The sequence below is a fragment of the Lepidochelys olivacea genome (genome assembly GCF_965140295.1).
Source record: "Lepidochelys olivacea isolate rLepOli2 genome assembly, chromosome: 27".
In the NCBI taxonomy this organism is placed as follows: domain Eukaryota; kingdom Metazoa; phylum Chordata; order Testudines; family Cheloniidae; genus Lepidochelys; species Lepidochelys olivacea.
In genome coordinates, this window is record NC_140437.1 from 6,767,949 (window position 1) to 6,782,619 (window position 14,671).

Genomic DNA, 14,671 nt, shown 5'->3' on the forward strand with positions numbered 1-14,671 from the left:
ATATAAGGTAGGAATTCTGATACTCTTCTGTGGACCAGCCCCAAGAGGGCAACATGACAGTTTGCTGGTAGATTATACAACTATTTGTGCAACAGTAATGGCATATTGGGCAACAGCCTACTTCTGCTACTAGTTGCTCCTTTAGCTCAAGTGGAGGAGGTCTGTACTGTGGGTCTGAAGGTCCTGGGTTCCAGCATGCTGACAGCCCCTGCAGGGGGAAAAATGCGATTGTGATTGATTGCATGGGCAGCCTTAATCTTGGCACTTGCTAACTTTGGGTGCCTGACTCTGCAACCTTAACATGTTTAAATGTGGACTTTTAAAATGTTTTTAATAGGACCTCCTGTGAAGTTGGCACTTGTTGAGAAACTGGGGGCCTCAGAGCATATCTAGCAGCTGTCAGAACCTTTCACTTGTAGCTCACCAGTTTGCATCCAGTCCAGCTGAGCAGGGAGTAAAAATTGTGCCTGTTTAATGGCTCTTTGGCTTCTATAGGAGATGAGTTTGGTGGGACCAGTTCCAGTTCCCCCAGTCCAAACCCAGGCTTTATGCTAACTGGTGAACTCAGCTGAGTGGTCGACAGCTGTGTGAGCCATGGGGACTGAACTGCTCCTGTTACTCCTAAAAGCAGTGTCTCACCCCCTCTGGCTGTGTGTGCAGGAGGCTGGTTCTGGAGAAGGCTTTATTAACTAGGGCTCTCAAATGCTCGCTACGTCACCCGACTTCAGGCTGAAGTTATGGCTCTATGCAAACAAGCTCTTTAAGTTCACCTAAAATGTCACGTAGAGCTGTGCAGAACCTGGCTGTGATGTGCATTACAGAGATCCGTAGGCGGCTACTCCTCTTCTCTCCAGCCCAGCCAAACAGGCCCCTCTGTTGTTTCATTGGTGGCCTTATGCACCAGGCCTGGCAGCTGCTTCTGTCACGCCCCTGGGGAGCACTGCTGCTCGTCTGTTACATGGCTCTTCCATGGAGTCAGTTCCCCTAGCTCTTCTCCCTTGGAGGGAGCGCTCGCCACACAACAACTCAGTCAGTCTTTCATCAGTGGGCTTGTTCCATGCTCTCCAACGCAATCCGTCACATGCAGGGCCCGAACAAAGGCAGCTGGGGAACAGTGGGTGCTGTCTCGGCATGTTCTGGAGCTGCCGGAAGCAATGAAATGTTGTCTTGCTGGCTTGGTGACTTTCCCAACCACACAACGGCCTTGGCAATAGGGAGCCCATTCTCGATATCTTGGAAAGCAGACCAAGCAAACTAAGGAGCCCTGAGGTGGTTGGCCAGCCAGCGACCACGCCGGCAGTTTGTCAAGCACCCCAGGGTGCGCCTAATGTTGGTAACCTGGGACCAATTACAGCCTTGTGTTCAGTGCAGCAGTGCTGCGGCAGAGACTGCGGATCCCAGCATGTAATGCTCCGGTTTGCTCTGGGTGCCCTGGAGACTGGATTGTCCCTGTGGGGGGAGGGCAGCTATCTGGGCCTGACTCTGGGTGGAGGTGGATCCTGGAGAGGAGGGTTGAGGCTTGAAGTTGTGGGTTTACAGCCTCCAAGAAATGCTCTGCTGGATCCCCGGGGGGATCGTGAGATGAGGCCAGGGGTCACAGGATCAAGCTTGTACCTCCTGAGGTGTTGTCCAGGCTCATTTAAAGTCTCTCAAACCCCTCTGGCCCCCATGCAGCCTTTGTCACCTAATCAGATACTGTCTGTCACAAGGTACATGTAAGTGGTGGGCCATTAGGGAACCCCATCATGATGGTTCTGGGGCCAGAACTGGGGCTGTCAGGAGAGAGGACCCGCCCTGAGCCATGCACACCACCTCTGGGCACATGACACTAATAAGCAGAGCTGTGTGAAGGCCTTTGTGTGCCCTGAGTCAAGGTTGTACAGCTGCTTTGATCCTAGACACTGCAGCACTGGGCAGGCACCAGGCCAGTCCGGAGCCCGAACCTCCCACCAGTAGCTGCCGAGTACGATATGGGTCTCTGGGTGCGCATCCCCTTGGTGCCCTTGCTCCCGTGTTGTAGGGAATTGGTGTGGTGGCATATGGGTCCCAAAGGCATTAGCAGGGAGGGCCTGCCCCAGAGCAGGGAGCTCTCGTTCTGTGCTGAGCCCCAGTGTCCCCCTCCTCCTCCCAGAGAGAAGTGAAAGCGGCCAGGCCTGTGGTGGAACCTGCCTAGACTCACAAAGGGGGTTTCCCATGTACTGACAAGTCCGTTGGCATGGGGGGTGCTCTCTGCGGCTTGCACTTCTGCATTTTCTGTGACTCTTTCCTGCTTGTAGAGTAGCAAAAACTGCAGCTCAACCCATGATGGCACTTTGTGCCCCTCCCCCCAGCTCAGCCAGCATGGCCCCTCCCTCCACACTGCAGCTCAGCAGGTGATGCCGCTGTGTTCCCCCATCTCGGCAAGTGACATCTCTCTGGGCCCCCATGCTTCAACTTGGTGATGGCTCTCTCTGCGCCGGAGCGCGAGCCGCGCCCCTCCTTCCCCCCACCCGCATCTCGGTGAGTGACTGTACTCCCAGCCCTGCCTCCCGCCACAGCGCAGTCTAGCCTTGTGTGTCGATTAGCAAACAGTTATCTCCGTGTAAAACTCAAATGTAGATGAGCCCTCACCTTGTGCAGCTGCCCCTGCACCGTGGCTTTTTGGCTGTGCCCCCTGCTCCGCACCGTTACCCCCCCCCCCCGTGAGTGCGCTGGGTGGGGTGTTAGAGGCTCTTTGGTGCCTGCTCCCGATGCCTTCGTGTTCAGAGCGCATCTGCCTTGCTCTGAGTTCCCTTCTGTGCCTCAAGCCGCTGGGCGCACAGACTCCTGGGCCGTGTGGGTCAAAGGCTTGCCCAAGGTAACTGTGTCTCATTCTCTCCTGCTAGCGTCCCGGGATGCCACCGGGGAGCCGGATGCCCATGGCAGGATTGCAGGTGGGATCCCCTTCAGGACCCCCCTATGGAGCAGTCTCTCCGATGCGACCAGGAATGCCACAGTCCATTATGGACCCCTTCAGAAAGCGCCTGCTTGCTCCGCAGTCGCAGCCACCCCTGGCAAACCAAAGGCGAGGGTAAGGGCGTCTGCGCTGCTGCTGGTCTGCCTGACCTCGGGACGGGGCGAGCCCAAGTCCCCATCGCTGTCCTGGTTAGTGCGCTGGCTCTGGGCTGTGCTGCTGCATCCCAACTCCGTTCTGCCCAGGGCTCCGGGCTGGGAGCACGTCACTGCTCTACCTCTGCCTCCATTTCCCCAACTGCAACGTGGGGGGAATGCTAGCGCCCTTGCAGGGGAGCTGTGGGGATCCAGTGTCTGTCACTTGCTCATCACCCCCTGCACAGGCTCTGATGGGGCTCTGAGAACTGTCATGTCCCCCCCCCCCCCCCCAAAAAAAAAGCCACAACAAAAGCAGTGTTGGTGTGAGTGGGGCTCTTGCTGTGTCACTGTGCTGGCAGGCTCACAGGCACAATGGGAGCTATGGACCTCTCCTGAGAGGGCTGTATGCTGTGCTTCATGCCTCGAATGTCTCCCCCACGCCCCTGCCAGGCTGTTGGCCGAACAGAGGGAAGCCCTCTGGGGATTGCTGTGGGGCTGGAGGCTGATAGGAGCGTCACTGCAGCCGAAGTCATGGCCTTGTGGCAGCCAGCTTTCCGGCACGCAGCGTTCACTTGGCCTCTTCCTCCTTTCGAGGTGAGCAGCCGTGCCAGCACATCCTGAGTTGTTTACAGTGCTGTTCGTCGCTTCGCTCTGTTTCTGTTTTCATGCGGGTTTGTTGATTATTTCTCAGGGGCCCCAGGGCAGGTTCTCCTGGGTCTAATGGAGGCTGCGCCCTGGGACCCGGTTATTTAAAACCTGAATGAAGGTGCATTACCCCAGCTTTGCAGATCGCTGGGTCAAACTGAGCCCGTATTTTTGCATTCCCTTTAGCAGAGCCTAGCTGTAACTGTATGAGGCCAGAGCTCCCATGCTCTGGGAATCAATGCAGCTTTCCGTGCTGTCACAGACTGGCTGCAGGCATCTGGGGAAGAGAACTGCTCAGGGAACTCAGTGGGTCTGTGCGTCTGAGGGACGTTCCTGAGCAGAGGTGGAATTTAGATAAATGGGGAAATGCAGCTGGCTGAATGAGGGGCATGAAAGCAGCCGATTACTGGCAGTGTTCCTGTTTCTGGAGTCCTCCGTTTGCCTCCTGTGATCTCCACAGCACGAGCCACGCCTGGGCTGGGGGGAGGAAAAGGGGAGTGAAGGACCCCTTCTCATGCGTGAGCTTGGCCTCTGAGGGGTGCGCAACTTTGCCCTAGCCAGTCTGGCATTGCGCTCTGACCCCCATGGCTTACACTGCACTGGCTCTGCTCCCGTATGAGCTGCAGAGCTAATGGGCCAGGGCTCCCCAAGAGCCTGATGTCATGCAGGAGGCAACTTTTGTCCAGAAACTCCTGGGTGTGGCCCTCTCCCTTGCTCTGCCTCCTTCCCAGAGGGGCAGGTACATTTGTAGGAGCTACAGCTCCAAACACTGGACCTCCTGGCTTCCTGTGCTGAACTCCCCTCTCAGCGACCAGCTGACAGTTAGCAGGGAGGGCATCGGCATTGGGTCCAAGCTGCCTTGGGGAAGCACGATGCGAACTCTGAAACCTAATGAGGACAGTTCAAGTGTCCACAATAACTGCTTTGCAGATTGCTTTAGCAGAAACGTCCAGTTCTTGGAGGATGTTGGGAGGTGCTGGGATACTCCCCGCTCTCCACATCCTTCCCCTTGCTGTTAGCCAGAGCGCTGCTGCGGTGCTTAGAGGTAGCCAGACCCAAGCTTGGGGTAATTTAGGTGACAACCCTCATCCATAATGAGCTGTCTTGAGTCCACCCCTTGACTGATCAATCTGTGAAGTCTTGTGCGCTCCTGAGCCAGGTGAGACGGCGTGGCCTAGAAACTCCAGATCTGTTTGGTTGATTCTCATGCCCGCAACAAGGAGCAGAGTCTCCAGGGGATTTAGGGATGGCTAGGTGGCTGACTCTCCATGATTTGAGAGTCGCTGTGACCCTCTGAGTTCTAGGCTGGAATTACCAGATCTGCAGGCCACTGTAACCAATAACAAGCTGTGGTGCAAATGAGGCGGTGCTGAGGGGTAGGGTGGTCAGCATGTGCTGGGGAGGAGAGGGAAGCCCCGTGTGTGCAAAGCCCCAGTGCATGGGTCTCTGGTCTGATGTGGGTATTAGAAGTTGCTCGGGAGATCAGCCTGCGCTCACCTAATGCTGCCGTTCTGTGTGCTGCTTGCAGGCTGAAAAGAAGGAAGATGGCGGACAAGGTCCTACCACAGAGGGTAAGTGCTACCTCCCTGCTGAGCGAGGGTGCTGGGCCCCCGCCCTGCAGTGGGGTGTCCTCATGCCAGTGGAATGGGCATTGTAGGAGGAAGATGGTTTCTCTTTGTCACCTTCCTGCCCTCGGAGGGTACCCAGGGTCTTGAGGCACCCTCAGTGGGATGGAGATGGGGGGAGGTGAAGTGTCCTCTGTAGGCAGCAGAGGAAGATGATGCCCGTGGGAGAGGGACTACCCAGGGGGCGACAGGGGGAGAGCAACAGTGCCTTGGTTTCGAGAATGCTGGTGGAGCTCCTGGGCAGTTGTTCCCATTCTGAGCCTCTGGTCTTGTTGACAAAGGCCATTCCCCTGGGGCGTTCGGTCTGCCCTGCCCTCAGCGGTGCGAGATGACCTGTTGGGCTGGAACCCTAGGCTGGCTGCAGAGTGGAGAGGCAGGCTCCAAGCTGTGCGGCAGCACCCATGGGGGCAGGAACGTGCCGCCAGCCCTGCTGGAGTGCTTGGCAGGTACGTTGCAGGCCCACGCTGGCTGTGCCTGCAGCAACAGTACTCCAACGAAACTAGGCCCTCGGAGATGGACTGTGGGGAAGGTTTGTCTTTATGCCCGCCTGCCGCCTGGGGCGAGCCGCACAGCTGTAGAGTGGTAAAGAGCTGGAGCCTGAACAGCTGGGATAGCTAGCTCCAGATGTCCCAGGCAGGGGAGGTGGGTTGACCAGGCATTGTGGGTGGGGATGTGAGCTGGGGTGTTCAGATCATGGTAGTCAGGCCCATTCAGCTGGGGTGGGGATTTCAGGGTATCCCGGGTTGTCTGGGGTTCTGGACAGCTTTTCCAAATGGTATAAGGCCGAGCTGGGCTCCTGCCTTGTCGGGCTCGGTGGTGCTAGTGACTCCTGGGCTCACAGGCTGGCACCATGACTTGGGAGCTGCTGCTGGAGGGGGCGGGGGAGCGAGCTGCGATGTGCATGGCCTGGTGAGGGCGGAGACAGGCAGGCTGTCCCTGCAGGGAGGGGGCAGGCATGTGGTGTGGGCCCACGGCGGTTCTGTGATGGGCTCTCTCTTTGGTAGATCCGGGAGCTGGTCCCAGAGTCTCAGGCCTACATGGACCTTCTCGCCTTTGAGCGCAAGCTGGATCAGACCATTGCCCGGAAGAGAATGGAAATCCAGGAGGCCATCAAGAAACCCCTCACGGTGCGTGGCAGCCCCTGGGAAGTCAGATCCTGCTGGGGCAGCTCCTACTTGTGATCCAGCCCTTGGAACAAAGGAGCAGGCAGCTGCCTCGCTGGAAGGGCAAAAATAGGGGATGGAGCTGCCCCATCTGAGTGGGGCCCACCTCACTCCCGGGCCTTCCCGAGATACTCATGGAGCAGGTGGCTCTCCAGGCAGCTGGGACCAAGAGGAGCATGTGGCCTAGCAGCAATTTCATAGCCCTTTGTGTGGCTCTGAGGCAGCATGGCAGATTGCAGCCAGGGTCTGGCCTTGTCGTTTCCTGTGTGCATGCTTCTCTCCTGCCCCCTCCCCGATCACTGTGGGAGATGGTGCTCCCACTCCAGCCGCAGCTTCCTCTCCCGGCAGCGGGTCTCTGTAGGGAGAGGCTCTGGTGTGGGTGCTGCTGAGTGCTCACTGAATCCTGAGTGTTCCTCTGTTTCTCTCCGCACCACAGCAAAAGCGGAAGCTGCGAATTTACATCTCCAACACCTTCACCCCAGGCAAGGAGGAGGGGGACGGCAGCGAGCGCGTGGCCTCGTGGGAGCTGCGAGTGGAAGGCAAGCTCCTGGAGGATGTAAGGAGACAGCACTAGTGTAAACTGACTGCCAGCCTTGCAACCTCCACGCTGCCTGGTGCTGCACAGTGAAGCTGAGAATTGTTCCCCGCCGAGTGCCTGCTGGGGGAGCTGCACGCAGCTGTTCAGCCCCCCTCTATCCCACCCCATGTTCGGAGCCAGCCCAGACCTTCCCTTTGATAGCCACGGGACAGGGAGCAATGCTGGCCCTGCCCGGGTTCCATACTTGGCCTGTCTGACCTGACTTCCTACAGTGCGTCTGCCCCAAATGTGGGAGGCTGTGTGAATGTCCACACCGCACCTGGTGCTCTGTGCAGAGCCCCACAGCACTGATGGCACCCCCTTGCCCCCCCCTTGCCAACAGGTTCCCAGGCTCTCTCCCAGAGTGGCCTTTCACTTCTAGCTGTGTAGGGCCTCTTCATAATGCCCCTTCCATAGCCCTACCCTGCAAACTCCCAGCCCCCCTTCCCTGTGCCCCATGCATCACTGGAGCCTCATCAGGGCCTGGCACAGCTTTGTGCTCCCTGAGCCCCACAGCACCAATGGCAGCTCTGATGTACCCACAACCGTCTGGGAGCAGCCAGCTGAGGAGCTGCCTGTGTAGCCACACCTCTAATTCCCCTCACCCCATCTGTCTGGGTGCTGGGGCTCTGTAATGGCCTGCTGCACTTGTGCCCCCTTGGCACTGCAGCTGCAGGGCCCTGGGGCTGGGGAGGGTCAGGCAGAGCACCGCACTGGTTCCTGTCTTTCAGCCAAGCAAGCAGAAGAGGAAGTTCTCCTCCTTTTTCAAGAGCCTCGTCATCGAACTGGACAAGGAGCTGTATGGACCAGACAACCATTTGGTGGAGGTGCGGTGCGCCTAGCAGCTGCTGCGCGGCTCGGGGTGGAGCAGCCGTCTCCTAGCAGCGCCCTGCGGCGGGTCTCTAGCCTGCGAGCTCCGGGGCTCCTTGGAGGCCTGGGGCTGGCTCTGGTGCACGCTCAGTGGTGGGGGTGGAAGGATGCTTTTGGCCAAGACCCAAATGGACCAAGTGAGACCATTAGCCAGCTAGTTACCCCCTGAGCACTTGGTACCCCCAGGGCTAGTGCCTGGAGCAGAGATCCGCCCCGTGGGGGAGCCGGGAGAATGGCAGTAATGCTGGGGCTGGCGTCTAAGCGGCTGCACTGGGCCCTCCCTGCAGGGAGTGGCTGGGGCTTGCTCTGGCCTCCAGCTTGGGGCTTTGTTTTGTTTGTGGCGTTGTTGGCCCGTGGCCCAGATTGAAGTGGCAACGGCCTGGCCTGGCCTGCCTCTCCTCTCCCGCCCCCACCTGGAAGGCTCCCAGCAGCAACTGCCTGCAGTTTTGTTGCCCCGCCCCAGCAGTCCTGGCTGTTAACCTCTTGGGTCCCAGGGGAGAGGAGAACTGGGAGTGGAGCATGGGGCGGTTTTGAGAAGTGGTGTTGGTGAGAGGAGCAGACTAGAGATGGAGTCTCGGGGGCCCTTGCGGTGGGCCGAGTGCAGTTGTCACCGGAGGTGAGGTTCAGGTAGGGCAGGGGAGGGTGGACAGTGGGCAGTCAGACCAAGGGGTGGGGGAATTTGGCAGCCTGAGGTGCAGAGAGCAGGAGGTGGGAGAGGAGCCCAAGGACAGGGGAGGTGCTGGGTGAAGGAGGCAGCCCCAGTCTGAGCTGCAGACCCAGCAGAACCAGTCGGAGGATCCTGGTGCCATTGTAGCCTGAGGCCGGAGTTGGGCTGTGCCCCAGCATGGTGGAAATGGCCCTTGGGGTCTGGGCAGGGCAGTGCTGGGAATGCCGTGACGGCGACTGCTGCCCGCACCAATGCTTGTGCTTGTCGTGTCTAGACTTCAAAAAGAACGGGGGCGGGAAGGGGGGCTCTTGCAATACTGCTCCATAGACAGCAGAGAGGGTGTGTCTCGAGCAGCCACTCAGTGGCTTTGCTGGCACTAGCTTGTGTGTGTCACCTCTCCACACCCCACATGTAGAATGACTCTTGCAGCCTCTAGGGCCCGAGAGATCCTGCCTCAGGGGCCCATACGCTGTAAAATCCCGTCAATAATGGGGCACTACCCTGCCCAATACCTGCTCCTGACAAATACCTGCCCTGAAATCCACTAAGTGGAGCTCTGAGGCAAGATGGGAGTCAAGGGGTCAGAGTGATCCCACAGCATCTCGGCTCTTGGGATGGAGCAGGGATGGAGAGCTGGTTCTCCAGGGGTCCTCTGGCGAGCTTCCTAGGGCTCTGTGGGGTGGTGTAAGGAGCTGTACAGCAGCTTCAGAGAACGTCCCAGTGCTCTCCATCCCCCCATGTGAGGGGAGGATTCCCACGCTGCAGTGGGGCATGTGCTAGACCTTTCCAGCCGTGGTGGGGCATGAGAATCCCAACCTCCACATAGTTGCTGGTGTGGGGCTAATGTTGCCTGTCCCAGCCCTCAGATGAATATCGTCATAAATCTGCTTTTTACCTGGTCAGCCCTTGGGTGCTGGGGGAAGAAGGAAACCTCTAGTAATGTGATGTGCGACTAGCCTGTGAAACTTATTGCCAGACATGTCGCTGGGCCAAGAGCTTAGCGGGTGGCAGAGAAGGAGTGGATCCTGAGCTGGATAGTGAACACTCAAAACCATCCTGGTCCCAGGCATCAGCCAACCTCTAATGGGGTCAGACCCCGCCCTTAACCTCTATGGCGCCCCCCCCACACACACACACACAGACACAAGCACATCGTCTCAGAACTGCCTCCTGCAGGGCTTCTTGCACCGGCCTCTAGCATGTAGTGTGAGATCCCAGGCTAGATGGACCTCAGCTCTGACCCAGACTGGCAGTTTCTGTGTTCACTTATAGTTCAGGGGTGGGGAACCTCCAGCTCTGCTTCATTTCATCCAGCCCGTGGCAAGTCCCTGCGCCGCAGGCTGGAAGTCCCGAGCCTTGGTGCGCCCCCGCTGGGCTGGAGCCACGAGTGCTGTCTTTCCTTGCTGCGGGGGGAAGGTTGCCAGGCTGTTAAAACACAGTGACTGGAAGTGACTGGGATGTCCCTGCGGCCCCTAGGCACAGGGTTGCTCCGGGAAGCTCTGTGAGCTCCCATTGGCCAAGAACCGCCAGTGGGGACTGTGGGCACTGCACAGAGCCCCCTGGCACCTCTGCCTAGGGGCTGAACATGGTGGTTGCTTCTGGGAGCAGCTTGAAGCCAGGGCAGGCAGAGAGCCTGCCTTAGCCCTGCTACGCCACCAACCGGGGGAGCCACCTGAGGGAAGCGCTGGAGCCCACACCCTGAACCCCAGGTCGGAACCCCCTCCTGCACCCTGACTGCCTCCCAGACCACACCTCCCGACCCCCACCTGCGCCCCAGCCCGGAGTACTCTCCTGCACCCCAAACCCCTCATCCCCAGCCCCACCCCAGAGCCTGCACCCCCTGCCCCAGCTCAGAGCCCCCTTCCACGCCCTGAACCTCTCATTTCTGGCCCCACCCAGGAGCCTAGGGGAATTCTAAGCCTCTGCACCCCCCCGTGGGGCTGTGTATGGCCCACAGCTGTTTTTTTTTTCCTGTGGGTCAGTGGCCCCGATAGAGAAAAGGTTCCCCACCCTGGTTATCGTTGATCTGAACAGTTTCTGAAGCTGCTGTAACAGGTCTGTGATCGCCAAGATCTGCCTGTTGGACAATTTTGAAGGGTGGACTGGGTCCTGGGAATAATCGGTCGGGGGGGTATCGTGCTCCATGGCACAGTGGGACCAAATTCTGCAGTGACACTAGTGTATTCAACCACTGCAATACTCCTCAGCACCCCCCACCCAACCTCTCCTGCTGTGATTCCTGGTTGATCTGGGAATGTTAAATCATGGGGGATTATCTTCACCAGAGTGGTGGTTGACCGGATTCTCCACTGTACGCTCCAGGTGGCTCAGCTCACTCTCTGAGAGAAGTGGGGCAGGGCCCAGTCTCAGCGCTATTGTTCCAGGTTGGCTGCAGACTCCAGTTACACTTGGTTCGTGTTTCTGAGCTTGTCTGTAACACCCTGGCTTTTGTTAGGAAGGTTCAGGGCTGGTCCTGGAATTCACAGTGCTGTGCTCAGAGGTGCTTCTAGAACTCAGCTCTGACTCTCCAGCCCACCAAGGGGCTGGGTTGTGATAGCTGCACAGCTCCAGGGCTCTTGACTTGTGTTTCCAGGCGCAGCGCTGCTAACGAGCTGTTTGTGTGAACCCCTAACTGTGATATCTTGGGTTTCTTTATTCCCCTGGCCCACTGGAGCCAGGAGCTCTTCAGAAACCATACGCAACCCGCCTCCTCCCCCAGGGGTAGAGGGCAGCAGGGAAGTGGGACACATTGAGCTCCACAAGCGTGCAGGGTGAGTTTTCAACCAAGGACAGGCTCAAACTCAACTGCCCTGGGAGGTTTAAAATCCACTCGGAGCAGTTGGGAGTTGGGTTTTCACAGACCCTTGCACAGCAATCTGGTCAGTAATCTGTCAGGGTGCCAGCCCGAGGGTGCGGAGAAGGCTCTGGCCCCAAGCTACCTGGCGCTGGGTCAGGCTCCAAATGGCTGATGTTGATGAACTAGCGAATAACGTGTGCAGAGCGCCCCCTTGTGGTCTTGGCAGTAAATCTTTAATCATGTTGGTCTTTTCCCTAGTGGCACAGGATGCCCACGACCCAAGAGACGGACGGCTTCCAGGTCAAGCGCCCTGGTGATGTCAATGTGAAATGCACCCTGCTGCTCATGCTGGATCACCAGGTGAGGTCCTTTGGGGTCAGCAGTGCAGCCTGGCGTCCCCCACACTGCCCAACCTGCCTGCCCTGGGGAAAGTCCCTCCCCTCTAGCAACAGGTAATGGCATGGCTATGCCGGGAGCACAGGGAGGGGCTGACTGGCAGGGGCTGCCTTTGGGGCAGATCTGAGCAGCCCATCAAATGACTTTAAGGAGCCGGGGAGGGCCAGCAAAGGTATGTAAAAATACCTGCCATGTGGTGCATGCTGGGGCATCCCAAAGGCAAAACATTTGCTTGTCTTGAGCAGGCATAAAGCTCCCCACCCAGGGAGGGCAGGTTTGGCAGCTTCTGCTGAGTGGGGGGATTAATTCTGGAGGCAGGCGGCATGTCCCAGCACTGACTGCCAGCATGTCGCCATCCCGCCATACCTACCTCCTGTCCATATGCACCACCCCCTGGGGGTCCTGGGGCTGCCCTTTCAGCTGTCGATGGCTGCACCCCGCCAGAGCCTGCTCTTTCTGCAGGCTGTAGAAAGCCCCGGGGGTTGGTTCTCTCTCTCTCTCTCTCTCTCTGCCCTGGTGAGTCTCTGAGGCTACCTGCTGACTGTCCATGGATGGGGAGGGCATGTGCTGGGTCCCACAGCAGGAGAGACTGGTGTGGCCCAGCCCCAGGCTTTACTGAACAGTGAAGGAGCCAGGCCTGTCCCCATGAGGGTCCTTTCCCCAGACGGGGCTGGCTCCCATGGGACCGACTTCTCTCCTCTCCAGTGACCTGTTCCGCCCCCCTGGCGGATAATCAGCAAGTGCACTGGAGAGTTTGGGCCTCTGCCAGGGTGTTAGCTGGCTGCTATGCAAGAGGGATGGGGGGGGGGTCACTCTCGCAGTGGCCTATGGAGCCCTTGGCCAGTGGTACCCAGGTCACCAGGGTCAGGCCAGGTGGATCCATGAGAGGCTCTTGCAGGGAGAAGATCAGTTTAGATCAGAGCACCCTGGTGGCCCAGGAAGACTACAGGTCCCATCCTGATCCTATCAGCCCAGCCACAGTGCATGCTGGGATAGCACTGCTGGAGATGCACCAGCTCTGGGAGAAGTGCAGACAGCTCCCAGCTGGGCTGCTCCCATAGCCTGAATTTCGAATGGCAATAGCAAGCCAACCCCCTCACCCCTCTAACCACAAACCCTTCTGGACCTGGTGTGCCCACCAAGGGAGGAGGGGTGGTTGCAGATAGCTCCATTCTCGGCAGGCTTGGTGCAGCTCTGTGTCGGCAGGTGGTGCTGAGAGGGAACACCCGGGTACCTCAATGGAGCCAAGATGCCTGGTCCCTCCCTGGGGTGGAGCACTGTCTCCGTATTTGTTTCTAGCCGGGCGCTGTGTCTCCTTGCAGCCTCCGCAGTACAAACTGGATCCTCGCCTGGCTCGCCTGCTGGGTGTCCACACCCAGACCCGGGCCAGCATCATGCAGGCCCTGTGGCTCTACATCAAACACAACAAGCTGCAGGACAGCCACGAGAAGGAGTACATCAACTGCAACCGATACTTCCGCCAGGTGGGCCTGGGCCTCCCCACTCCCTCCCTGTGTGCCCAGGGCTGCAGCCAGCTCAGCCTGGCCCTGCCGTCCCGCGGCAGAGACCAGCCCCTTGTTCCCGCCCTTTGCCAGCTGGGGTTCTCCAGCCTCGGGTTAACCGTTCCCTGCTGGCCAGCATTGCTGTTTGGTCCCTGCCATGCAGAAATGGGCTCAGCAGCCTGCGGCCGGGCCCAAGGTGGGTGAGGGGAAGGTGTCTCTGGGCCGTGCCCAGGGCTGCCAGGGGTCTCTGGGGGAGGAGTGCTGAGGATCTGGCTGCCCCCATGCCAGTTGCTCTGCAACGTGCCCCACTTCCCATGAGTGTCACTGAAGTGTTTACCTGCCTTACACCATCAGATGGTGATCTGGTCCTGCCCATATTGCAAGCTGGGTCCCATCCTCTCGCGGGCTGAAGGAGCCTCCTCACTGGGGCTGCTAATGCTCTGACTTGCCCCCCCCCCCAGATCTTCAGCTGCATTCGCATGCGATTCTCCGAGATCCCCATGAAGCTGGCAGGCCTGCTGCAGCATCCGGATCCCATCATCATCAACCACATGATCAGGTAGGGCAGGGCATGGCCCCTGCTGTCCGCTCTGGAGCTGGGACTTACCTGGGCCGGGCTGGGGTTTGGTTTGCTTCTGGGATTCTTTTCTTCAGTGTGCTCAGACTGGATGAGCCGTGTACGTGGGGATGGGCAGGACTGGCTGGCTCTGGAGTGGGGAACAGGGATGGATGGCCCGTGTATGTGGGGTGGGGGGTGGGCAGGACTGGCTGGCTCTGGAGCGGGAGACGGAAAGGCTGGAGGAGGCCAGGGGATGGGGCCAGAGCACCGGCTCCAGTCTGGCCCCAGGGTGTGGTGAGCTCCGTGCAGTTCATTCTGTTTCCTGCCAGGCTGAAGTTTGCCCTGCCACTGCTTCCGCTGGTTTTGTGGGGGGTGGAGGCTGATCTCCCTTGCGGGCTGGGGCTGCACGTGACCATGTCTCCAGCTGGGGGGCTGGCTGCTGTTTGCAAAGTGCCAGGTGTAGGCCCTAACTGCCAGCCTCCCCTCCCACAGCGTGGATCCCAACGACCAGAAGAAGACTGCCTGCTATGACATAGATGTCGAGGTGGATGACCCCCTGAAAGCTCAGATGAGCAACTTCCTGGCCTCCACCACCAACCAGCAGGAAATCGCCTCCCTGGATACCAAGGTTTGGGGCGTGTCTGTGCCACCCTGGGGCTCAGCCCTTGCCCCCATCCATAGAGAGCAGCAGTCCTGCTGTGGCGATTGGCAGAGCCTGAGGCTGCGAATGGCTGGGGTCCTGGCTTGCTTGCAGGGTCTCCAGTCAGCGCCCTTGCTAAATTCTCTCTGCAGAAGGCTCCA

At 58.9% G+C, this 14,671-nt stretch overlaps 1 protein-coding gene across 1 annotated transcript in view; it reads left to right on the forward strand.

Moving 5' to 3' along the window:
• SMARCD2 (SWI/SNF related BAF chromatin remodeling complex subunit D2) overlaps positions 1–14,671 on the forward strand; it is a 37,776-nt gene that overhangs the window by 16,870 nt on the left and 6,235 nt on the right. Inside the window, exons 2-10 of the mRNA XM_084615420.1 lie at positions 2,865–3,049; positions 5,243–5,285; positions 6,344–6,466; positions 6,939–7,058; positions 7,811–7,906; positions 11,672–11,773; positions 13,132–13,293; positions 13,773–13,870; positions 14,363–14,498. Of these exons, the coding sequence (XP_084471546.1) occupies positions 2,865–3,049; positions 5,243–5,285; positions 6,344–6,466; positions 6,939–7,058; positions 7,811–7,906; positions 11,672–11,773; positions 13,132–13,293; positions 13,773–13,870; positions 14,363–14,498 (1,065 nt within the window). The remainder of the gene's footprint in view (positions 1–2,864; positions 3,050–5,242; positions 5,286–6,343; positions 6,467–6,938; positions 7,059–7,810; positions 7,907–11,671; positions 11,774–13,131; positions 13,294–13,772; positions 13,871–14,362; positions 14,499–14,671) is intronic.